General features: G+C 35.1%; 1 protein-coding gene across 1 annotated transcript in view; it reads right to left on the bottom strand.

Annotated features, from left to right (window-relative positions):
- The window catches only part of LOC150105974 (epithelial sodium channel subunit beta-like), a 114,062-nt gene that overhangs the window by 47,385 nt on the left and 39,911 nt on the right, over positions 1–26,766 (bottom strand). The window contains exons 4-5 of the mRNA XM_090394603.1: positions 25,635–25,716; positions 908–970 (exon numbers count right to left, since the gene is read on the bottom strand). Coding sequence (XP_090250729.1) covers positions 908–970; positions 25,635–25,716 — 145 coding nt within the window. The remainder of the gene's footprint in view (positions 1–907; positions 971–25,634; positions 25,717–26,766) is intronic.

The raw sequence follows: 26,766 nt of genomic DNA, 5'->3' as shown, positions 1-26,766 counted from the left end.
ATGGTTTAATCTTATATTATACACAAAAGGTTATTCGATTTACCTTTTCAATACTATTCCTATAATGCATCTATTCATATATACATAGTTTGGCATTGCTATTCATGCGAACGCCATTCTCGCACGTACATTCCCACTGTTGAGAATAAAATTATCAAATGAACTTACGTGTTACAAACAGTTGGTAAATTACAGGTCACGTGTCAGTTCTTGTACAAAGCGACAAGCTATATCTTCATTCTTCAGTGTATAGCGATCCACCTTCTGTCTTCGTAACAAGGATATTTCAGATATAATGCAGGAATTCTTAAGAGTTAATCACAATAATTCTGCTGACTATATTCTTCGTCGATACAATTTCGGCAATACCAGTTATTAAAATCACCTGATAAGCTTTAGCGTAATAGCAGCAAAGATTTAACACCGTCGAACTTACAGCTAAATGAAATAATCTGCCTAGCAGCAGTGAAATTGACATCACGTGCTCTCGAGTAGCCAATCAGCAAGTAGGTGAAATAAAGAGGTTACTCATTAAATAAAGTGCTTTGTTATGGCATGCTTTTTCTGTGTTTGGGTGTTTGAATAGCTAATTCGAACTATAGAGGGCTCTTGAATACATTTATTTCATTTTCGTAACAGCGGTTTTCATTAAAATAATGGCATCTGCGAATTCTCTACTGAATACTTTCGCAATGGTTGGGAATATTTGTGAAAACAGCTCATAGTACATTTATAGAAAAATATAGTAGTTGAGTTGGATTTAAAGAAATAGAAAAGTCAATAAACAAACTCATATACCTAACTTTCAAACATTTTGCAGTATCCTTAATAAATATTTGTGATAATTTTTATTTCTTGAAAATTTTAGTGCGTTTCATAGGCTATTAGAAATTATTCGTGAACCTACATAGGTAATATGCAATCTTCATACGATTTTGAAATCCAAACTTCTTCTTGAAATATATAATTCCTATAAATATAAATATAAATATAAATATAAAAATATAAAATGCAATATAATAATATCATAAAACTAAATTTTAATTGACTTATATGTTTTAAAATTTTGAAGTATTTTGTAAATTTCTTAGACACCTTTTAGTTTTTAACCTAGGTGAGAGCATTCGCCATACTTTGTCAAAGTATGGCGAATGCTCTCAACTAGGTTAAAACTTTATGTATATATTTATTATATGCAGGTCAGGGTCGACGAAACGGTTTCGACCAGATGCAGGATCTCGGCAGGCGTACCTCATGGATCTGCTCTGGCACCTCTCCTGTTCTCAATCTATGTAGCGGACATCCTTCTGAACCCAAGAACAACATTCACTGCATTACATTATATGCTGATGATACTGCGCTGATGGCAAGATTACTGAGCCCAAAACTGGCAACTAAAAGACTCCAAACCAGCATACACATTTTAGAAAAGTGGATGGCAGACTGGATGATTCAAGTTAACTCCCAGAAAAGCTGAGCTATATTGTTTACTAGAAAGAAAATCCATACCATGGAGGATATTTATTTATGGGGAGTAAAGATTCCATGGCAGACTGAAGTTAAATATCTTGGAGTGATTCTTGATAGTAAACTCCTATTCAGAAAACATATTAGTTACATTACTTCAAAGACATCCAAAGTCTTAGCACAGCTGTACCCTATGATCAACAGACAAAGTAAACTGGACACGCAAACAAAATTTACAAGATGGTAATTCGACCGGTCATCACTTACTCATCCCCAGCGTGCAGCCACACCGCGTATTCAAACATTCTAAAACTTCAGAGATTACAGAATAAGTGCCTGAAGATGATTCTGGATGCCCCTTGGTTTATAAGAAACACCCAGATCCACAGAGAAGTTAATATCCCTTATATCTCTTCCCTTCTCCTAAATCTAGCTGAGAAGTTCTTTACCAAGACAAATAACTAGCCAAATCCGTTAATCAAGGAAGTCTCGGAATATAATGAAGCAGAAAGTTTCAAATATAAAATACCAAAGTCTATCTTAAGTTCAGCTGAACACAGCTAACTTCACCGACCTCAATAGGCGAGCATATAGCTCACAAACACACCATTCAAAGTTCTTTCATTACAAGAAAAGGGGAATATGAAAAGCTATTTTGCTTCATCCATCTAGCCAGAAATGTTAATGTTAATGAAACCATTCGCACCATCAAATTAAAATGAATGACAAATTTTGTTTTGATATGGAACGGTTTTAAGTCGATCCTGTGCAATTCGCTAAAAAGAAAATTTAAAATCGGATAAAAATTTTGGAAGATTTACTGAACAAAAAGCAAGGACATTTTAATTATGATTAGTTTGAAAAAAAGCCTTAAACAGATCATACGAAGTAATGAAAAGAATGGGTTTTCCTCAACAGATTATCAGGCTGATAGCTAACTTGTCCAGGGAGCAATAACCACAGTAACAACAAGTGTGGAATTAATTGATTGGCTTCAGTTTAGAAAGGGAGTTAGACAAGGATGTTTACTTGCTCCTCACTTGTTACTGAAGCCATCATGCGATGTCTTCATGGATGAGCTCAAGACAGGAATTAGGATAGTAGGTAGATTGATCAGTAACCTGAGGTATGCTGATGATACCGTACTCCTCTGTAATGACAAGGAAGAACTAGGACAAATTCTTGACAAAGTTAAGGAGATCAGTAACCGAGGACTTCAACTCAATCCTAGCAAGACAAAGATTATGGTACTCAAAGGAAATACAGACAGGAAGCTCCTGAGAAACAAGTGTGCCTTAATGGAGAAAGAATTGAGGAAGTCAACGGTGTGAGTACCTGGGATCCATTATTACTGTGAAGAATTGCTGTTCAGAAGAAGATTAGGAATAGCTAAAACATCAGTCCGAGACTTGTCTAAAATCTGGAAGGATGGCTCTCTACAGGAACAAAGTTGAAGATTTTGGATGCAGCTATTTTTCCAACAGTGACTCATGGATGTGAAACGTGGAACTTAAAGAAGACTGATAGGGAAAGAATAGTTGCTTTTGAGATGTGGCGTTAAAGAAGGCTGTTGAAGATATCATGTACTGAAAGCGGACAAATGGAGAGGTTCTAGAAAGGATCAATAGAACTTTACGGCACTTTGAAGATATTGACAGAAGAAAGTTGAAATATTTTTGACACATTGAAAGAATAAAAGGATGACTTCCAAAACAATAATAGAATGTGTAAAGTTCCTGGGAAAAGGGGAAAATGTAGACTGTCAATGAGACGGATGGATGGTATGTGTGGAGTGACTGATCTTAAAAGAGTTGAAGAAAGACTCTAGAAAAGCATACAACAGATTCATTTATAATTAGTCCTTTTATTGTAAAAATATAATCACTAAATATATTTTTATATTGTTTAATAGCATATATAAAGCTTGCATTTATTCTTCGGTTTCAATGACACCTTTTGTTGAGTTGGAAACGTTTGAGTTCGAATCTCGTTAAGAACGCTAAGAAATTTGATGAGAACGTTTCATCGGAAAGTGAGTTAGCCAGTAGCAAGGCTTTGTTTTTCGAAAACTCAGTATTTTCATCATATAAAACAGACAAACCGATCTAAAGGACACACGTAGTATTGCAATAAGGACGACGGAAATAAAGATTAAACACCTTAGTCCAGCGGATCTGATTTCGAAAGTCTGCATGGTACGTGTGGGTTTACGCGTAAGCGTAAAACAGAAGAGAACGTCATATATTTCCGACAACTGATTACTTTATTCAGTTAGGATCATGTTGGCCCCCGCCAACATGATCCTAACTGAACTCAACATTTGGTGGTAGCTCCGTACTTCACTTCGAAAGATTTCTAAATGAAGTTTGCTTGAAATACTTTATTTAAAAATAAAAAAACTCAATAATATAGAACACACACACACACACACACACACACACACACACACACACACACACACACACACACACACACACACACACACACACACACACACACACACAATCTTCTTCTTTTTCTAGCTTTTCAACTCTTTATGAGTTTTAGCTTGTAAATCAATTTTTAGCCATTCTTATCTTTTCTATGCAATATTCTTCTAATTCTTAACCTAGGGTCCATTCAAATATATTTAAATCCTTTATCTTTTTCCATTCTTTCTATATGCCTCAACCATGCTATTCTTTGTGTCTTTATATATCTTACTATATCTTAACCATTAGTTAGTTGTTCAAGTTCATTATTTCTATATCCCATTTTTTTCTTTGATTGGTCCATATATCTTTCTTGATATTTTCCTTTCAAATGTTCTCAGTCTATCCATATCGTTTTGTGTTAATAGCCAACTTTCATACAGGTCTTATAATAGTTTTAGGAAGTTTTAATTTATTGAGCTGTTACGGGACAACTTCCTCAAGCAGCATGTGACAGAAGGAACTCGAGGGAAAACAGTGTTAGATTTGATTATAGTACCCAGAGGGCGTTTCAATTAAAAATGTAACTTTTCTTCCTCCGGTTGGTGAGTGACAGTGATCATACGGTACTCACTTGGGAAGTGACTAAAATTATGAATGTTCCATTCAGAAAAGATTACATGCTGAACTACAAAGCAAGAAATTATGACCAACTTAGGAGTATACTGAGTTCACTGGAATGGGATCGGTTGCTGGATGGAAAGAATATCAAGAGTGCTTGGGAAGCATTTAAACAACTTGAATGATGCGATATCATCCGAGAGTTCGAAGAATAAATAGAGTAGGATCCAAATGGATGTGTAATCTTATTAAGTAAGAGATTCGTAAGAAATGGACGATGTGGAAGGAACAGTGACGGTGCCAGGTTATTTTGCGCCCTAGTCAAAGTTTACAAGTGCGCCCCTTATTCCATAAGTTGAATATGAAATTTTTAATATAAAAAATAAAAGTTATTTTGGCGTGCTTTATTAATAATATACAAAGTAATATACATATGCATAATATTATGAAAATCAAATTTTAATTTTTCTTGCCTTCAATTTTGCAAAAGTTTCTACCATTTCCTTTAAATCTAGTGTAGAAGCTAGTTCGTGTTATATTGAAAGTGTTGCCAAATCTATTGTTGAGAGCAAAGTATTTTTTAACGAGTTTTAACTTTGAGAAACTACGTTCTCCACTTACGATGATGTGTGAGGGATAAGGATAAAAATCGATACCTAAATCATATATCACTATTTAGTTTTGATATTTTAGTAAAGTATGAATAAAGCATAGCTTGCAGTTTTGCGCCCCTTCATGACTTGCGCCCTAGGAGGTTGCCTAGTCTGCCTAAATGGTAACGCTGGCCCTGGGAAGGAATATAGTGTACATAAGGATGACGTCCGTTATGAACGTTATAAGCAGCAGGCTAGATTAGTCACAACTGTTGTACGGAAAGAAAAGTCTGAGTATGAAAAGAAACTGGCTCTGCATGCTAAAGACAACACACAAGAATTCTATCGATATGCTGCAAGTAAAAGAAAGAATGGGTATGAAAGAATAACTCTTCTAAATCCAGATTGCGTGAGTGTTACTGATGCAAAAGAGATTGTTCAGTTAATGAGTGCCCATTTTGTTAAAAGCTATCAACCTGGTGAACGCAACCTTGAGCTCACTGTTACCGCTTCACTAGATAAAAAAAAAACGCAGGTGTATGAGAAAGAGCTGTTGCACAAATTGAATAAGAATTCAGCAATAGGGACTGATGGAATATCAGCACGTGTGCTAAAAGAGCGTTCAGCTGAACTGGCCATTACTTTGACCAGGCTGTTTAATATGAGTCTCAGAACAAGGAAGATTCCACAGGAATGGAAGGAATATATGGTAATTCCATTGCACAAGGGCAGTGCAAAACCGATGTATCCAACTATCGACTGATTAGCATCACAGCAGTGGTGGTGAAGAGTTTGGAAATATTGGTTATGGCTCGCATTCTGAAATGGATTGACAGTGAATCTCTACTTTGCAATGAACAACATGGGTTTACTAAGGGAAGGTCATGTTTTAGCAACTTGATCACGTCCTATAATAATGTTACCATTGAATTAGACAAGGCGAATGGATATACCATGATATGTTTGGATTTTACTAACGCTTTTGATAGCTGAATAAATTGGAGAAAATCGGTCTAGGTTATAGAATATTAGCATGGATAAGAGGATGGCTGTCTGACAGATATCAAAAAGTGGTATACGGGATGTGAGTCTGCAAGATTTAAGGTAGCTAGTGGTGTACCACAAGAATCAGTGCTTGGTCCACTGTCATTCAATCTGTACATGTATGATATTGGGAAGGATTTGACAAGCAACATACAGCTATTTGCTGATGATGCAAAGATAGGTAGGGTAATCAGGAATGCTGCTTATATGCAGTACTTACAAAATGATTTGAATAGGCTGGAATTGTGGGCATGGGAAAATGGATATCAGTCCAATGTCACTGAATACAAAGTCATGCACTTTGGCGTGATTAGATATCTCATATCGTATTATATTGGTGGGATTATGCTAGAAGAAACAGGTGAGACTAAGGATCTTGGAGAATTAGCAGAGAGGAAGTTGAAGTTCAGGTGTTATGTAGCAAAGATTGCAAATAGAATTCAAAAGATAATTGCAATGCCGAAACGAACGTTCGCATGTAAAGATAAGGATGTTATTTTGCCTCTTTACAAGGCCTTGATAAGACCTCACTTGGACTATTGTGCGCAGGTCTGGTCTCCTGGTTTCCGTTGTGATTCTGATATATTGGAAAGTGTGCAAAGGAGAGTGTTAAAAATGATATCAGAATTGTGGAATACTGATTATGAAGACAGATTGAAAATTTGTAGACTAGTAAACAGGAGAAAGAGGGGTGACATGATTGAGACTTACAAACTTCTCAAAGGGACATACAGGATTTCAGTTGATAGAATTTTTCAATTTAAGGAGGGTGGGTAAAGGACAAGAGGGCATCCTTGGAAACTAAGAATAAATGCCGCTAAGAAGGGTGTGAGGGCTAGATTTTTCTCTCATAGGGTGGTGCGTGATTCGAATGGATTGCCACTGGATGTTGTGAGTGCAAGCAGTGTGAATGAATTCAAGAATAAGTATGATAGCTGGTGCGGGTAGTATGTGGCCTCCCTCGATGAGTCTCTGACTCCCTGGAGTCTCTCTTAATAATAATAATAATAATAATAATTTTTTTTTTTTTTTTTTTTTTTTTTTTTACTATCACATTTTCTGTTTACTACTAGAATTCATTACAGAATGTTAAGTGAATAATGTTAGATAAATACTACTACTGGGATGTAACTTAACTGCACCCTCGAAGCTTTGTAATTAGCTTATCTGAGGGTGATACTGGTTATATATACGTATATTTGTTATTGATTTGGTTGCTGTGTTGGAAGTAGGCAGATCTTTGGGAGGTCAAATGAATGATCTGAAAGGTCGGATCAAAGTGAAATTGCCGATATATCCTGTGTTATTGCATCTGTCTTGATGGTTCACGTTCTTCTTTTTATTGTGGGCTTCTTTTTGAACTATTTAGGAGGCTTTTTTCTTCACAGTGGCAGCCTTTCTATGTCTTCTGTGCTTTTAATTTGTATCGGCTTTGAAGTTTGTGACTTCCTTATGAATATCTTGGCATCTCTGGTCCACAAAAATTGGTAATTTTTTTCCATTTTTGCTTTTCTTGCTTGGTACAACAGATTCTGGTTGAATGGTGTTAAATATTCGGATAGGAAGATTGGTGTATTGTCTTGCTGTGCGTTCAAGTCCTTGGCAACTGGTTTTTTCTGCCTGCTGGCTTTTATGAGATTGTCTCTTGTGGACGTGCTTTTAAGACGAATTATGACTGGTGCAGGTTGTGGGAAGCCTTGGTTTTTGCTCTTCCTAGGAATCCGATTTACGGTCTGAATGTCGTTAAGCTGTAGGGGAATATCAATTACATGGCCTAATTTTAAAACCACGTCTCTGAGGTTTTCTGTAGGTGCAATTTCAGGAAGACCGTTTATGACAAGATCTTTTTTATGTTGTTGCTGATTTAAACGTTCGTATTGTAGTTTTATAGAATGATGTTCTTGACGGAGTTCGGATGTCTCTTTCATCAAATTGTGTTGCCTGTCTTTTAGTGCGTTAATGCTCGTTTTAATGTCTTTTACCGTTTGCAACACTTCTATAACTGCTAAATTATTATGTTTTACCAAATCTTCATATTCACTAGATTTTTTTGTTATTTGTTCGTTCTGTTTCTTAAAGAGTTCTTGCACAAGATCTACTAAGCTGGCTTTTATAGTCACTAGACCGTTTTCTATTAGTATACTTAAAGAGTTTAAATTATAGGACTCACCTGCGTTTTTTTGTCTGTTCAGTTCGTCATCTGATTTTGCCTCCGGTATAATCAGCTGCATCGTAGGTGGCTGCCTTACGTGCGTTTCTTTGTTCCTCAAGCAGATTACACACTTCCATTCCTCACGTGTTACATCGGGTTCATATTTATGTTGCCCGGTTGTTTCTGAAAAGCCGGCACATTTTAAGTGTAGAATCCTACTGCATTTCGTACAAGTTATATTATTTCCGTTGGACGATAACTCCTCCAGGCATTTGATACACTTCATGACTCACCTTTCTTCCCTTTGGCAGTGAGGCGTGATTATAAAGATGGCGACGTCCTTTGTTCTTCGCTGGTTGTTGACCACGGTCCTCTCTGTTCCCTTTTCAACACTTCAAAACTTGGTTTCTTCTTAGACGATCTCGTTGAATTTTATATCACTGTCGTCGGCGTCATAAGTAGGGTTACTTGGGAGCACTTTCAACTTAAAACAGGAGTTGGAACCACTTTAAAACTATAAAAAACTGGAGCAGCGATATCACCGTGCGACCGTTCGTATGCCTACACAGCGCCCTCTCTCCTATATAATAATAATAATAATAATAATAATAATAATAATAATAATAATAATAATAATAATAATAATAATGATAATAATAATAATAATAATTTAAAATTACGATTAAGAATCCTATTACTCATTAAGTTTTTATAAACATAATAACACTTATTTCCAGCCATGATTCTATTATTAATTTCTTTCGATACATTATTGTTTGGTGTTATTAATGAACCTAAATATTTAAAACTATCTACAACTTCATAACTGTATTTACCTATATTATATCTTGTAATGTTTTTCTTTCTTGCCTTTCCACATTGCATATATTTAGTCCTCTGTTCGTTAATTTGTAATCCAACTTCTTTAGCGTTTCTATTAAGATCTTCAAATTTCTCTTCTAAATCTTCAACTTATTATTGCTATATTGTCTGTATCTGCACATATATGTATTAATTTATCATTAATAAATCCTCTCATATATAATTTTCTTATTATTGCTTCAAGTACCAAATTAAAAAAACTTGTGGAAAGTACATTTCCTTGTCTTACTCCACAGTTTATTTCAAAGTATCCCGTTAATTCCCCTGTATTTTAACTACTACTTTGGATCCTTCTAATGTAATTTTAATTAATCTAATTAATTTTCCTGGTATTCCCAGTATTTTCAAGCTATGTATCATTTCTTGTCTATTTAATTAATCAAATGCTTGTTGAAAATCGATATATAAGTGATGAAGTTCTATATCATATTCTAAGCATTTTCAGTATATATTTCGTAGTATCAATTATGGATCTTTTATTTCTGAAACCACACTGGTACTCTCCAATTATTGTTTCTATATATGGTTCTAATCTTTTTATATTCGAATCTTTTACGTAATAAGATTTTGTATGTTACATTCAATAATGTAATTCCTCTACAGTTCTGACAATTCATCTTATCTCCAATTTTAAATATTAGTTGTATTATTCCAATTCTCCAATTATCTGGCATTTTTCCTTCTTTCATATATCTGATATCAAATAATTAATTTCTTTCCATAAGATTTCACGTGCATTCTTTATAAGTTCTCCTGTTATCCCATCTACTCCAGGTGCTTTAAAACGGTTTATTTGTTTTCTTATTTCCACTTTTTCTTTATAAGTTGGTTCTTCAATTCTTTCTTCTATATTTCTACAATTTTGATCTTCATACTCCTTATTTTCTTCTGCTGGCCTCATAAATAATTCCTTAGAATATTCTTTCCATCTTTCTCTAATTCTTTCTCAGTTGGTACTTCCCTTCTTTATCGTTACATCCTATCATTTGTTTATCAAAATTATGTATTAGCTGTTTTAATTCTTTATAGAATTTTGTAGTTTCTCTTTTCTCATTATATTGCACTATTTGTTCCACTTTCTTCTGCACCATTTCTTTCTTTTTCTTGTTACAAAATTTAATTATCTGCTTTCTTTTCTCTTCATGTTCTTGTCTATTATTTCTTGTATTCCTTTGTAAATACTTTTTCCTTGCTTTGTTTAAATGGGAATGGGGTGTTTTAGAGCTTTACACTCGCCCTCTGAGAGCAGTCGGATTAGCTGCTCATCAAACAAGATGCCAACTGCTTCATTGCAGTTGGCATCTTGTTTGATGAGCGGGTTTGGATGTGTGCTTGTTTTGGTGAAGAACGTTTCTGCTAGATCATGGATGTATGAATGCCGACTTCTCGATGGAGCTGGGTGTTTCTGATAAACCATTGTGCGTCCAGAATCATCCTCAAACACTTGTTCTGAATTCTCTGCAGTTTAAAAATGTTTGATTGTGAAGTATGACTCTATGCTGGGGAAGCGTAAGTAATAACCGGACGTATTACCATCCGGTAAATTAGCAATTTGTTTTGTATGTCTAGTTTGAGCGGTTGATCACGGGGTAGAGTTGGGCTATTACTTTGGATGTCTTCGAACCTATGTGTTTCATGTGGCTGTTAAAGTTTAGTATTTTTATCTAGTTGTACTTGCTCTGAGATATTTGGTTTCTGTCTGTCATGGAATCTGTCTTTTCTCCAAAGAGCTGAATGTCTTCTTTGCGGGGGGACCTTGTATGGAGAACAGTATGGCTGAACTTTCGTGAGAGTTCACTTGGATCCTGCAATCCGGGAACTACTCCGCTGAGAACTCTTGCTAGCATTTCAGTATCATCCGCATATAAGGCTGTGATGGTTATTCTCGGGTTTTGTGGGATATCTGCTACATAGATTAAAAATAGTAGAGGGGCCAATAGAGAGCCCTGTGGCTCACCAGCTAGGATTTTGTGTCTGGATGAGACTATTCTATTTAATTTAACGTGAATGTATCTTTCACTGAGGTATGCTTTAATTAATTTTTATTAACTTTATTGCCATATTAGTTTCTATAAGTTTGTAGAGAAGACCTTGATTTCAGATCTTAGTGAAGGCCTTCGCGACATCTAAAAATACCCTGGTAGTGTGCAGGCTGCAGTTAAATCCGTGTGTAATGTGTTCCACTAGCCGGTATATTTGTTATACTGTGCTGGGTTCTCTACGGAAGCTGAATGCTTCATTTGGGATAATTCCAAGCTTATCTGTTGTTGCTTGTTGCTTTGAGAGGTAACAAGCAACAACTTTTTTTCGGTAACTTTTCCAAGGCTTGAAAAGACTAATCGGTCTGTAAATTTGGGGGAGTTGGGGGTTATTTCCTGGCTTTTTCAAAGTTATCATATCAGCAGTTTTCCAAGCTATGGGGAAGTGTTGGAATGTTATGATTGCGTTAGTTATATTCATTAGATGACTATGGCCTTCCCTGGGAGCAACTTTATTATTCTATTGGTGATGCCATCGGGATCTGGAGCCTTTCTGTTGTTTAAGTAGTTATGATGTTAATTACCTCTGCTGGAGTAGTGGGGGTGATGAGTCCTGAGTTATATTAGGATGTCGTAAGGCTTTCGTGACCTGACGGTGAACTTTGTAGATGAGGTTAATATTTAAGTTTTCGTGCAATGAATTGCATTGTTTTTCCTAGTTATTAATTAGAGCTTCTGCTTTTTCTTTATCAGTATGTAGAATTTCGTGCTTATTCTGAGAAAAAAAATTTTTCTTTATCAGTATGTAGAATTTCGTGCTTATTCTGCATGGCCAGGTCTGACTTTTGGTAAGAAGGATTCTTAAGAATTTCCAGATTGTGTGATCCTCTGGGCTGATTGTTGTTAGTTTGGTTGCTCATTCATGATTTTTATGCGTTTGAAGTTCATCTCTGACTTGCCTGTTTAAAATGTTCATTATTGTTTTGTCCTGTGGGAATGTTATGTCTTGGTATCTCTTTTCGGCTTTGTTTTTTTGTTCTGATTAGGTCCATGATTTTCTCAGGGATCCGACTGGTCGAATCGACGACTCTGGTTTTAGTGTACTGGGCGATGTGATTTTGAGAATGACAGGTACTGGGCGATGTGATTCTCTCGGATCAGGTCGCCCAGTACCTGTCATTCTCAAAACAGAGGAGATAGGATCCGGGAGAATTCTAGAGAACTTATCCCATGCTATAAAGGGGTGCAGAGGGGATTGATCTTGCATGCATAGTTTATTTAAGTTGGTTGGGGTTGTGATTAATTACCGTGTGATGATACAGCACTCCCCCTTTTTACGGGAGTTCAGTACCATCCAGTCCTCCCCCCCAAATTTTATCCGGGGCCTCGGAACCGCATAGGCTGACGAATCAGACCTATGACTGGGTCAGTATTCCTGATGACAGCAATCCGTTTGTGTCTTCGGACCGGTTTGCCTGCTTGAGGGATGAAAAACCCCAGATAAACTGGCCGAAAAAACCCTTCTGTCCACGCCCAAGACCGGCTAACTTGGCTATGGCTGAGGAAGATCCTTAAGCTCCTCACGTCGTTCACCGGAATCGAAACTAGGACATTCCTTCCCCAGGCATATGGTTGTGAAGCGCAAAGCCACTAGGCAAACTGCTTGGACTGTGAACTGATGATAGCTCCTTTATCGTTTCCAGATGATATCGATATCTGATGTTTCTGAGAATGACGATATCTGGTACATCTGAACTTCCTGATGGGCTGTGATAGGCGAGCTCGATTGGTCCCGCAACAACTGCAGACCAGTGTTGTATAATTGTGAAAAGTGTGGCCATTTTTGTTAATGGTGGAGCTAAACCACGCTGTATGCTTGGCGTTTAGATCTCCTGCTATGATGGAGTCTTTGAAGCCAAGGATGGAGTCAAAATCAGATTGCAGTATGAGGATGCTTGGTAGATTATATGCGGCATAAATTTTGATTCTGCCTGCATTGTTAGTGTGAACTTCTATGTCGGTTATCTCTACATTTATGGTTTGTGGGTTGGTTATGACATTATGGCTTATATAGTTTTTGATAAATATGGTTGTGCCTCCTCCAATGGCATTGTCTGTCAGTTCTGTATACATTGAAACATCTGCGTTTTGGATTATTGGCTGGTCTGAAGTGCGTTTCATTGATTAAAATTATGTTTGGATTACATCTGTATATAAACCCTTGTAGTTCCAGGATCACGTTGGTCAGACCATTGGCATTATAGGCTATGATCATTAGGGAGTTCGGTTTGAATTTGCTTTTATTCATGACTGAGGGCTGTCAGAATTGATTGGGTTGCTTGCAGGAATCATTTTGTGGAGGATGGCGAAGAACTAGTTTTGCTGAATTCATGTAGCATGGTAGCTAGTGAGGCAGTCAATATTGATGTTAGGTTGGGACTTGCTTGCTCTTGAGATGCTATAGTCTTTATAGTGTTTGTTCGTACAGCCTCGGTGTATGTTTTGATTGTGGTTGGGGATTTCTTTCTTTCCTGCGTTAGAATTGAATTTATTTGGGATAGAGGGTGACCTTTTTTGTTTGCTACTAGTGCCATTGCGGGTGGTGAAAGGGAAGTTCTTACTGTCCCCACGGTTTTTGGATGGATAATGCACTCCTTGTAATTGGCGAGATGAGGTCCTCCGCAGTTAGCGCATCTAACCGTCGTGGATCTTGGCTTGGTGCATATGTTGATTTCATGGCTTTCGTCGCATTACAGACATCAGAATTCCGACTTACATATTTTTTGGGCGTAGCCAAACGTTTAGCATCTATGGCACTTTCCCGCTGATGCCTTTTTTCCTGAGTGGCTCTGTTGTGATACTAAGACCACAGATAGCAGTCAATTCTTAGATCTTCTTCTGAGTGTTGGTAATTTATTATTCGACCAGTACAAGTGACATTGGTCTTTTGTTAGATCTAAGCATCCTGCTCACTTTAATTGGGGTCATGCCCTGACTGATGAGGTCTGCAGCGATTCCGTTAGGAGTGATGCTCTCAGTAACCCCACTGAGTTCCACCTTCAGATTCCTTTCGCTGGTTAAAGCGCAGGTATGGTATGGAAGATTTGTGTTGTCCATCAGTTTTGTCATCTGCCTATAATCTGTGACTGTGTCAGCTGGATCGTCACCCCACCTCATCGGTGTTTTTAGCCCAGGAGTATGAAATGTTTTTTCCCTGCGGACTAGTGAGACAGAGGTCCACTTTTCCTTGTCTTGTAATATAACCGGGGGGACCTTTCTCTTGTTACTCTAGTCATTTTGCGTCCCGGGTATTTTAACGGCTTCCACTTTTTGCAGTTAATCAAAGACTGCTGTCTTATAGAACAAGAAATGTATTTCACAAAAGAATATCGTCGTTCTATGAAAGATTTTAAAATCCTTTCAATAATCATCCTAATAGGATTTGTTGTAACATACTTTTCGCTTTATTTATATTTCGATATTGTTTATTCTTTCTGTAATATTGAAGACGTTCTTCTGTATATTGTATATCCCGTAGTATTCGCCTGTTCCGATTTAATTCCATAAATTGTCATTCCGATATGGATGACGACTTTTGCGATCTTCTTTCGTTTCTGTTTTCGTTCAATAGCTTCGGCTTTGTTGCAGTTGGATGGTTGAGGATTGCCTACAACGGAATTCGGTCAACAGGTGCAAACCCTTCGATAATGTTATATGAGCTGTTATAATCTGATGACCACAGTTGACTTGATTCTGTCGCCCATGATATTGGTTTTTTTTTCGGAGCTCAAAGTGTGGAATGCTGTATATAAAGCGATCCGCGTGAAACACGGAACGTTTGTAAACTTGTAAAATTTATGTTTACTGTTTCGATTACATTATTGGAAATGCTTTTACCAGCGATGGCAATCGAAACTGCTCTGAAAGAGAAAAGCGAGTCATACAAATTCTAGTGTTGTACTTATTAGCACTTTATATGGTGTATCTAGGATTAATATATAATTTTTCCGAATAATATAAATAAATATTTTCACAACTAAAATTAATCGTGAGACCACTGTGTTACTCTTTTACAGCAATTGCGTCAATTCCATGAATCTAAATCAAGAAAACTGCCTTTGTTGCTTTGTTTGCTTCATCCATAAATGTCAAACAAACTAAACCAACAAAAAATATATAAAGATTCTTCCCTTTCTAGAAGAGGTTCAAATTGACTTCTTTCCAAACTCGTAACAAACTCACTTAATATTTAATAAACCGTAGTTAATATGCAAGTGTAGCTCAGTAAGAAGAGACGCTTGCATTGCGACCGCTAAGCTGCTCGAAAAAAAAAAACGTTATATTTTTAGAGAAACTCCTTCTAAGTTTTTTTCCAGTTCTTCAGTTTGTTTGTAAATCTCTGGCAAGATAAAACAAGTGTCATTCTCCCAGAAACTTAGATTTTTCAAATAACTTCTTTAAAAAACTAACCTTAGAATTTCCACTATTACAGACGATCGATGTAATAGTGGAAACAGCAGATAAAAGTTACTGAAAAGCCAAAACTAAATTTAAATATTCTTAGATTGTTATCAATTTCCATCACTACAAAATGCGATCATGACAGTTGTCAGCGTATACTCTCTTCATCCCGAAAAGCTTCATTTCTTGACATAAAGGGATTACTCTCAGAATGTGCTTGAAACCTGGAGGTCCTTTAGTAAGAAATGAATTATCAACATCAGGAGCAACGTTTCACCATCCACTCTACAATCGATGGTTATTAAATGCTCTTCTGATAAAGTGGCCACTCAAAATTGCAGTTGCTGTTGCTATTATATTGTTGTAGCTCTAATTTCAGGGTAGGGGAGGTTATGATGCATTCTCAACAAGGAATGCAAAAAAACATTACTTCTAAATTTGTTTGAGGATTCCCACCATAACAATGAGTACACGATAGTACTATGAATGATTGATGGGTTAAATAGTCAGGAGATACTACTCTTCAAACCAAATGCAGACTTTTCAGATCACTTCGTACCTCTAATAAGCATGGCGTTGGTCTCACAGTGAGTTTTGAACGTAAGAGCGCAGATGATATTTATATATTTTTTAGAATAAGTTGATCAAACATTAGACTGGAGTATCTGAACCGTCTCCTTTCATCATCATCATTTTATTAGTCTTGTAAGTACTATCACCCCAAAAATTGTATTTTTGATATTGAATCATTCATTGACATTGAATTATTAGAATATATGAATATTTAAATTTGGTTTCGTCTTTTCAGTAACTGTTTACTGTTATGTTTGGGTTTGTGTGTTTCATTTTATATTTGATTATACTTTGGTTATATGTGATTTTATATTCGATTTTATATTCGATTTTATATTTAAAAATTATCATTTCAGGTTAAGGAAATTCAACAACGGCTTGCAGAAATAAATCTTCAACACCTAACAAGAGCTAAGTGCGAACAAGTGAGTAAAGAACTCTGCTCTTTTAGGATTTATATTTTCATTCGTGCAACATTACTCGGCTTTTTTTCTTTATATACTACTAAAGTGGTTTGCAACCCTAAAACTAGTCCGTTTGAATACTAATGAGACAGTCTGTCCACAGCTGAGAGAACCGCAGATGGCAGAGTGCCAGGAAAAGTCAATTCATGTTTAATTGGAAAAAGAAATTTAAAAATTAGAATATTCATAAAAGAAAAGCTAATTTTCCGGTGTAAAATAATAAACACTCATCCCACGAAACTCGTTGATTACCCTATTATCGGAATGGATTTACCTTTTCTGCCATGCGCGGAAGTGTAGAGGGTTCTCTATTCTCTGGTCGGACTGTATATGATATGCTTTTCTATTATTTTAATATAATATACTTATAATACAATTTTACAATTATTGTTCTTTAATCAAAGAAATCATAAAAAATTACGTCATAAAGAATTTATAAAATCGGATTTGAATAAAGTTCACAAAATGGTGGCTGTTCCCTACCGCACTGTTGCTCTGATATCTTTCAAATCATGGCGACAGTCTGATTGGAAAGAGCGGTCATTTTGTGATCTTAAACCTTAATGCTTTTATTTTTGTAATTTTAAAAAATTAGCCCTTAATGACCTCCTCCTACTTTTTTCCAATACACGACATTAGCACATTAGCATATTTGTTTCGTTTTTTATTTACTGAAGGTGGGAATGTGTGTGTGTGTGTGTGTGTGTGTGTGTGTGTGTGTGTGTGTGTGTGTGTGTGTGTGTGTGTGTGTGTGTGTGTGTGTGTGTGTGTGTGTGTGTGTGTGTGTGTGTGTGTGTGTGTGTGTGTGTGATGTTATTTCATGTTTGGTCCCTAAAAGCACATTAACCGATTACAGCAAAAAAAGAAGAAAAAAAAATTTTACCATTCAGAGCACTAAAATTATTATTTCAGCCTTCTACCAGGAAACCCAACTCCATGTAGACTGGGAATGGCATATTTGTAAGAGCTCTATTTAGAAGGGAAAAGTAGCACTCTGGAAATTTAATTTTGTTATTAGAAAAAATCAGCCGAAACGTCCATTCTAGACTATTGAAGGAGTGACATCTACATTTATTGCGGATTGCCTCCAAAAAAAAAAAAAAAAACAGTTAGCATACAGCTAGTAACTTCGTAGACTTATTTGCCTCCTCGTATTCCAACCAAACCAAATCATGTTCATCAAAGCTGTAAGATCACCACGACCCTATTCCACATCTTCATTTACCGTAAAAATGAAATTGCTCGCTAATATTATTTCTTCGCTTCTCTTGCAGCTTCACTTATGAGGAAAGTTAAACATCAGTAAAATATTTTGCAGGTTTCGGCATTTCAGACTGCTTGTCTCAATTGCCAACCATCTTTCACTGGATCACGGTTTTTCAAAGCGAATCGATCCTTCTTATTAGGTGTAAGTATAATCCTTCTGTGTAAATTAATAGCTAGATGCGTCACAGAAACTTACAAACCACTTAGTTAAAAATTTACAAACCTGAATATTATTAAAATTTACTTAGGTTTTAAGTAATATCTATATGCTTATTTGCTAAAATTCCTAAAGATGGAAAAGACAAAAGACTAAAGATAGAAAAAGCAAAAAGGAGTAAATGCGGGGAAAAAAAAGCAAATTTCATGACATGCGCAAATACAGCAGTACAATATTTGCTGCTATGAATAACGTATGCCAATATACCTCAGTCGCTCAGGTCATTGCAGGTATTTTGTTTGTAACTTTAAAAAATTTTCTTTTACATATTTTTATTCTTTGTATTGTATTTCATACTTGCGTTTACCATTTTAATGAAACAAATTATTTTAAAGATATTTTACTTTTATATGTTATTTCACAAATTTTGTTAGCTTGATTTGGAGTGGTGTGCTCCTATCTTTCTTGTCTCATTTGATTAGTTCAGAGTAATATAAAATGCAACTTCATGAATATTTGCATGCTAGTTGGAGTCTTATCAGTTTTCTTAATTTTTAAATTGTTTTAATTAAAGTCCGTTTTATTTACACTCCAAGAAAGCAAAAATAACTCTTAAAGAGTTGGGGTTTTGCTTTAGTTTGGATCTTCGAAAAGGATTTTTGAATTCTATAGTTCGACTTTTCTTATTGATGATTTCTCTATGAAATATTTCGAAGTCACTGTTTTGTTAGTTAATGCTGTGATTGTTTTATTAAGGAATATTTCACATCGGCATCATTTCATATCTCATTTCTTCCTTCGCTCTATTTTAAAGATATTTTACTTATGCATTTTTTTGTAGTAGTGCCACAGCCTTGCCAAATAACGTGGTACACCTTTAGAATCTTCTGTGTCGATGGATTGCTTTACGTTGTTCTGGAGGGTTGTTACATTTGTAATTTTCCATTCCCATTCTCTCTCTCTCTCTCTCTCTCTCTCTCAAGTTATCCAATTTTTGCATTTTATAGTACGAATACTAATTTTGATATCTCCAGTTTCACAGCAGGTGTAGTACGATTTCCTTTTATAATGTGATCGATATGTACGATGTTATAAGATTGGAGACAGTTTACAACCTTTTGCCTTACGCCTAATTTAACCATTCAGACATCCTCATCTATGAAACTCAGTTACAGATCTTTTTTTATTTTCCTATGAATTTATCAACGCTTTGTCATAAACTTTAAACCTAATCCTTCCCATCTACAAATGCGTGTTTATCCAAAAGGGCTTGAACTAGGTTGGTTCATCTCCAAGTCAATGTTTAAATTTTTTTTTCTCAGCTTCTGCTTGAGTATACTGCAATTCCTAAATCCCGTTTTGTTTATTTTTATTCGCACATATACACTAGAACAGCTTTATTCCAGTTACACACAACTTGACGTTCTGTTCCTTTTTTTTTCCTAAGAAAATGAAATTGATAAATTGGTAAGCCGCGTCGTTATTCCACATATTCAGTTAAGTAGAATTTAGTAATATTTCTAATATTTTCACATGTTGTAAAAATAACTGAACAAACAAAAACAACTTGCTTATATTTATTTCAGGTAATTCAATACGTCATTTTATATTAGTTATTTGTGCATTTTCAAGGTTCATCTGAATATTATCTGGTATGAAATGTCTTCCTTTGAACTGACTTTGATGTCGTATGCAATTGTTATCAAAAATTATTAAATTCAAAATATTTTTCACGTTCCAATCGATAATGACTTGCTGATTTCTGCTTTATAAAAGATATCAAATATTATAATGGCTAAAAACGAAGGAAATTATTTAAATGGCAACTGAAGAGATCGATTGCAATTTATTCACTGTTAGAAATCTCCCTAATCCTAAAAAAGTAATAAAAGTGGTATATTTTAAATTAAAATATACCGGTTTAAAAAAAAGCAAAGGCTGCATCTAGTCTTCTTTATTTTTTTTATTAGACTTCACGCTTCTTTAATATGACACTATATTGAATTGCCTTAATAATGCCATCGATAAATTAATAAATATATATACAGAAACGTATGTTTTATGACCATCACATATCACTGTCTTAGCACGGTTATTTCATTAAAATGCAATAAAACACATAATTTATTATATTTGTAAAGTGATGCTTGAAGAGTGACTTTTACGCTGTAATATTGCTGTCATGTTTTGTTCCTGAGCCTGCGCAGTTGTGTTCACTTGCTTGAAACTGGATTAATACCACTATGTAGGTGACAATTGCACCGAACATCTAAAAATAATAATAATAATAAAATAGAAAGGATTATACTAGTTATGCACAGGATAACAGTTTGCTTTATTATTGCATATAAAAATGTACTATTTAATAATTAATTAAGAGTACCTTTAAATGCAGTTAATTTAATAATTAATTAAGGGAGATAAGACATTGTTAAGGTTTTTGGAATTCATTACTTTTAATTTTTATTTATTTTATTTTATATTATAAACAAAGTCGAATTTCCTGAAGGGGAAAACCCTTAATCACCACACTAGCACGTTAAAGTATTATTTATAATTTTATTATCGGTAAGGAAGGATTATATTTTGTAAGAAATTAACTAGATTGACGTTTTTAACATTGTATGGTATGCCTTCCCTATTAATAAACAAATAGATCTCCGATATTAAGGTTTTCAAATTAATAGAACTAATCTAACTTAAACATAACACTATTCTTTTAAACGCATTTGTCTCATAACCGATTTCTTCGATTAATACGAAAAATATAATATATTAAATAATAATAAATATTTAATTAAAGCCAATGTTATGGTCTAAATATTACAGACCATCATCTGTGACGACAATAGTTACAAAATAGAATGCGAAGAATGGATTGATTTGAAAATGGAAGAGATGCGTGATGTTATACATGGGATGATTAAGGGAACACTGTTTTATTAATTCTTCATTAGTAATATTAAAATAAACGTTTAGTGATGGATAATTAGAATAAGTCTCCGATATCTAAAATTACAGTCGTTCCCATTTCAGTTCGGACAGTGAAGTAAGGTCCCGGATCTTTCTTTAAATTATAAACATTTAAATTTAAACAAAGGACACATTTACAATTAATCATTTGTCGACCAAAATGCAGCTGATGTTATTTTGTAATTTGGAGTTCCAGCGGAAATAATCAACGCTATTAAGGAAGTGCATAATGTCTGACGATTGCGTGTGTTCTTCTGGATTCTTTGTCCGTATGCGCACTGAACTATCCGAGTTTCCGGGATAATGAAGATCTGTCCTGCACAATTTCAGACTTTCTAACTCATCGTCAGAGGAAAAACCTCCTTATTAAGGGAATTTGCTTCGTGGAAAAGATTCAAACACCGATCTTTCCATCCAAATGGAATTCAATGTGCAATCGCATTCTTCTTCTTCTGCTATAATTTGTGTATGATATAAATTAAGCTCTTTCTCTTACATCACTGCAATTATAAATCCAGTATAACATAGTTGTTCACTCACCTGTTCGCAGTCTCCGGCTGTTAGAAGCTGAAGATTCATTTCTGCAAGCCTCTATCGAATTTCTTTAACCTAAAAACATAATTTTACAATCTAAAGTTATGAAAAGAGAATCTTTTTGCCGAGTTTATTTTATTCTTTATTTGTTATTTTTATGAACATTTTTAATTTTAGAAGGAAGGAAAATATAAACCACGTCCATGTTAGAATAATTTACAGCCATAACGGAAAACTCAAGTACAAAGATTATTTAATTGTATAATTTTCGCCTGTGTGTCATAGGCATCTTCAGTACATTTTAAGCTCAAATTAAACAATAACTGACAATTCCAAAAAGCGCCACCTAAGTAGCTGGTGTAAGATAACTAAAAAGGTCAATAAATTTCCTAACAAAAAAACACAATGTATACAATAAAAAATCAGGAAAGATTAGCTGATTTATAAAGTACTGTCTCCCATAAAGAGGATAGACATAAGCCGTCGGATTTATTTAAGTTAGGAGAATGAAGTAAATTTTCACATGTTTCTTTATAGAGGCGTTCCATGAGGAACCGACGTTTGTGAAGGACTCTTGTCTTTCTCCAATGAACTCTATGGCTAGTGAAGATGGCATGTTCTGCAAGTCCAGACTTTTCAGGTTTAAAGTATTCAATATAAGATTGGTGTTCTTCTAGCCGAATATAGGCAGATCTTCCTGTTTGTCCGAAATAAGATAATCCACAAGAGCACGGAATCTGGTTGACACCTGGACAATTAAGTTGTAGAAGCTTGTCCTTAGGAGAAGTGAGAACGGAGGAGATTTTTCTAAACGGTCGAAAGGCAACAAAAATATTCAGTGGTTTTAAAACTTTTGCTATGCGTTCACTAATGTTAATTATGTAAATATATTTAGATAAAATATTTATATTAAATATATATATTATATTTTTTATAATATATATATTATAAAAAATATATATATTAAGAACATATATTCACTAATGTAAATATATGTTCTTAAGGCTCTTTTCAGGCTATTGTAGTTTCTAAGGTTCCTGTATTCAAAAGGTAGTTTGTTTAGCTCATCTTGGATGTAGCAGCTACAAGTGGCCTTCAAGTAGCTACACCGTCTTCCATCTGCTCGGATTAGGGTGTGTCTTGAATGGTAGCTGCAAAGCACAGCATTGCAAATTTAAGAAATCATTAAAAAACCCTTTATACAGTACAGGGTATAGTTTTTATTAATGCAATAAGGAAGCAATTCGTGAAAAAAGCTTATGTCTTACCGTCGTATTAAAAACTGTCTTATGAATGCAAATGAGGGTCACCATTCTTGCTATGAAGTTTGTTCTCCTAAATTATACAAATCGAGTGCGTGAAGTGTGCTAAACTATTGTTGGTTACATTGGTTAAGAACAGCGTAGAAGCGTTTTTATTACTTCACATTTTTTGTTGAAATTAGTTTCCAATGGTTTAGTTTATTAGAGGTCTGCACATCTAGCAGTTTGTTTGTAAAAGGGGATCGCAGTGCGTTAAAGGAATCACGTAAGAAGAAGAAGAATTTCATAAAGATTTTTTGTGTGATTGCATGGTAAGTTGAGTTGCAGACTGGACAGTGTTTCTCTCTCTCTCTCTCTCTCTCTCTCTCTCTCTCTCTCTCTCTCTCTCTCTCTCTCTCTCTGTAAATTGTTCTCTAGCGTTTAAGTGAGGTAAACTTTATATAATTCGAAATTCTACTAAACAGAACGTTCATTTTATTGTACACAGTAATCGAGGTTATTAAATGGTTTTGAAATATTACTTGGTCTTTAAAGCAAGAAAGGGGGATTTAGCGTGTTTTTCCCCAGTAGTACTGGGGAAGTTTATCATAAAATTACTATTAGTTATCTGATTACCGCGAGGACAATGTACCAAAAAGGCAAAGGAATTACAGTATGAAGCTTCTAATTCAAACTTTTTATTTTATTTATTCGCTAAAGTTTTCTTTATGAAGTGTAATACTATTTCTAAATACAAATACACAACAAGCATTTCATGATATATCAATAAACTGATTTTTCCTAATTATCGTTTTAAAATCCATTCGTGTATTAGAAGAACTTGAGGAATCACATCCGGCATTTATTTCCTAAACGCACTCAAAATTGCACTCTTTCAGACAACACACAGTGCCGGGTTGACATCCATTGAAGCATAAATCCTGTGGTGGTGCAAAACAGTTAACCTCAGGATATCCACTACATCTCACTGAAAGAAAATACGAACTCTGAATTTAAAAAAATCTTTATTTACATCATTTTAATTTTAAAATCTTCCCAATATTAACCGAAAACAAATTTTTAATTTCTTAATTGTCTCAGTGAGGTGGGAAAAAACCATCAAGCCCGATATACAAAATTAATTTTGAAACTGCAGATGTGCAACTTTTTGAGATTGGGAATGACGTAACAGGATTGGAGTGAACATTCACTCAGCCTGAGTGAGAGTGGCTGCTATGAAGCAGCCACTTCATAGTCTTTAATCTTTAATAATGCAACTTCACTGACCCCATTTGAATGCTGAATTTAGTATGATAGGTTGCAAGTTTGAATTTAACCACTAAACAATCTTCTGGTCACTATTACGCTATTGCATTATTCGAGTAGGTACAAACTGATGCATCATGGGAGTAGAAATATCGTCATTTAGAACTCCAGGAGTTCATAAGATACCTACAAGCATACGATAAGGCATGATGAGAAAAGGTGTTCAATAATCCCCATTTATTTCGTATTGTAGAGAACTACTTGAAAAAATCTATGAAATAGAAATGAATTAGACAGAATATTAAATTGCCATAGAACAAGACTGTTTAAAGCAATTTTATCTCTAGGTGGGATTAAACATGAACTCATTAATTAAAGATTATAGGCCGCGGTGATGAGAGTAATGGATAAAATTATGAGAATCAACAGATATCTTCAATTGTAGAATCACACTAGTAATGAAGATATAAAGAAGGAAACCTGGCACACACACACACACGCGCGCCCGCGCGTTCGTGTGTGTGTGCCAAGGAGGGGAGGTTGAAAAGTTCTGATAAACACCTAGAGCAAAATCATATTGAAGCAACTAATATAACCACAAGAAATAGCATACGTAGCAGAGTTATGAAGGTAACTTATGTTCTTATATCCTCGTATGTTCTTTCTTGTGAGTGTATCAGTTGCTTTAATATCATTTTTCTTCGTGTTTATCGGAACTTTCCAGACTTCCCCTGTGTATGTAGGAGGCGTTTGTAAGTGGTATTTTTATAAGAGGTGATTATGTAAGAGAATTAAAATACAGTTGCTTCCTCAGTAGCCTGTTTAATGGCCTCTTCAAAATACCCTATGGGTTTAGTATTGTTTGACTCAATATACGTGCACACCACGGGATGTTGAATCGTGGGACTTGCACCTGTTTGGATTTGCAGACGGTGGCAAGTCCCTAAATCCCTAGATTTTACCTGTCTATTCAGTGGAATCTCAGACTGTTCGAAGGAACAGAAACCCCGAATTTCCGGGAGAGAAAATCTTGTCACGTCCACTAATTGACCTTCAGCTTAAAAGCCTTATAATAAGTCTTGGAATCTTAGTCTCAACTACGAAGTAGAAATCTCCTATCAGAGGGCACACATGTACCTTTCCCACCATTGAAAGCATTCCTCCATCTTCAAAAGATGAGCAGCAATGAGAATAGGCAAAGAGCTGGAACGGTCCTATACATGCAATTCAAATTATACATTTTTCATTAAAATGTGGACTTTGAAGTGGACATTATTACGCACGCATGCTTAAGGATTGAATTGTTACTCTTATTACTACTTACTTGGCGGATTCGGGTAAAACACACATGCATTTTGTATAAAATGATTCATTGATTCATGCTCTAATTGCTAAATTTAGAAGGACATTTCAAATAAATGCGGATTAAAAGGAAGAACGAGCAGAATACTGAACTTATAGATGTTGAAAATTTAGATAACTAGAAGAATTTTTATATAGTTTTACAGTTTTATTCTACTTCACTAATATTTTTTTTAAAAAATACTTACCTCCTTGACTTTGTACAAGAGTAACACTTGTAGTAACACAGAGGATAAGTATAATCCCTAGGATTATTTTCTCCATGTTCACCTACAATAATCAAGTAAAAACAATACTATTAGTCTGATAAAAATTGATATTGGAATGTTTAATTATACTCAGAGAACGTAAAGATTCTCTCAAAAATTAAAATGTTTACTTTTTTAGGAGAAGCCCATTCTTTAAATTATCCAAAATGAGAGAATTTGTAGCCAGTAGTTTATCCTTAGTCGGATTAAAATCAAGAAGAGCTATATTTGAATAGAGCAATTCCAATGAAAACAAACTAATGTCTTTTAAATGAATTGGCTACTGCCTTTCCATATTAGTCTGCTATCAAGTGATTAGCGTATTTGCATGCAAACTCATGCGTTCTGGGTTAGAATCCCGTTGTGGGTATGGTTGCTTTGTGAATGTCTCTAGGTTGCAGATGAAGTTCACCTCCAGGTGTGAGTCAATCACCACCCTGCCTGAAGCGGTTGAATAAGTTCCATGTTAATCTCTAGAGCAGGGTTTTGTTTATGGTTTATGTAAAAACAAATAAATCACATTAACAAAAAATACATAAAATATGCTTTTAATTTTTAAAAAATTCCACCAACAGTACTAATACAATATAACGCAAAAAACATGAATTGAACAGCTACAACGGTATACGTTATATAGTAAACGAGTTTATAAACAAAGCAATATATGTCTACACATGATTATACGTACATTCCCAACGACCGGGGAATATTGGCCGAGTAAAGCATTAACGACGGTAGATTCTGTGCTCGAAATGGGCACGGGTCTTTCAACAGGTTTCGTAGCGCTTGTAAAGATTCTCTGTCATCTTGGAAAACAAGGATTGGGACATCTGTTGGGCATATCGTGTAATTTTATCCCTTAGTTCACCAAGATTTGAAGGCTGGTCATGTTGGAATACTCATTCCTTAAATATACCCCAAATGAAGACATCAATGAGATCAGGTACGTGAAGAGTACGGGAATTTTGTGAATCTCGAAGAATCTTTGTATGTAATATAACAATATTAATTTGTAATATTACGCGCATTCGAGCGTGCGAGCTACATACAAAGAAGAAAATAAAGAAAGCTA

This window comes from Typopeltis vanoorti, chromosome 6 (genome assembly GCF_054136105.1).
Source record: "Typopeltis vanoorti isolate ZY-2024b chromosome 6, IOZ_Tvanoo_1.0, whole genome shotgun sequence".
NCBI lineage: Eukaryota > Metazoa > Arthropoda > Arachnida > Uropygi > Thelyphonidae > Typopeltis > Typopeltis vanoorti.
Note: the sequence above shows the minus strand (reverse complement) of the source record. Positions and strands in the feature narration are given on the sequence as shown.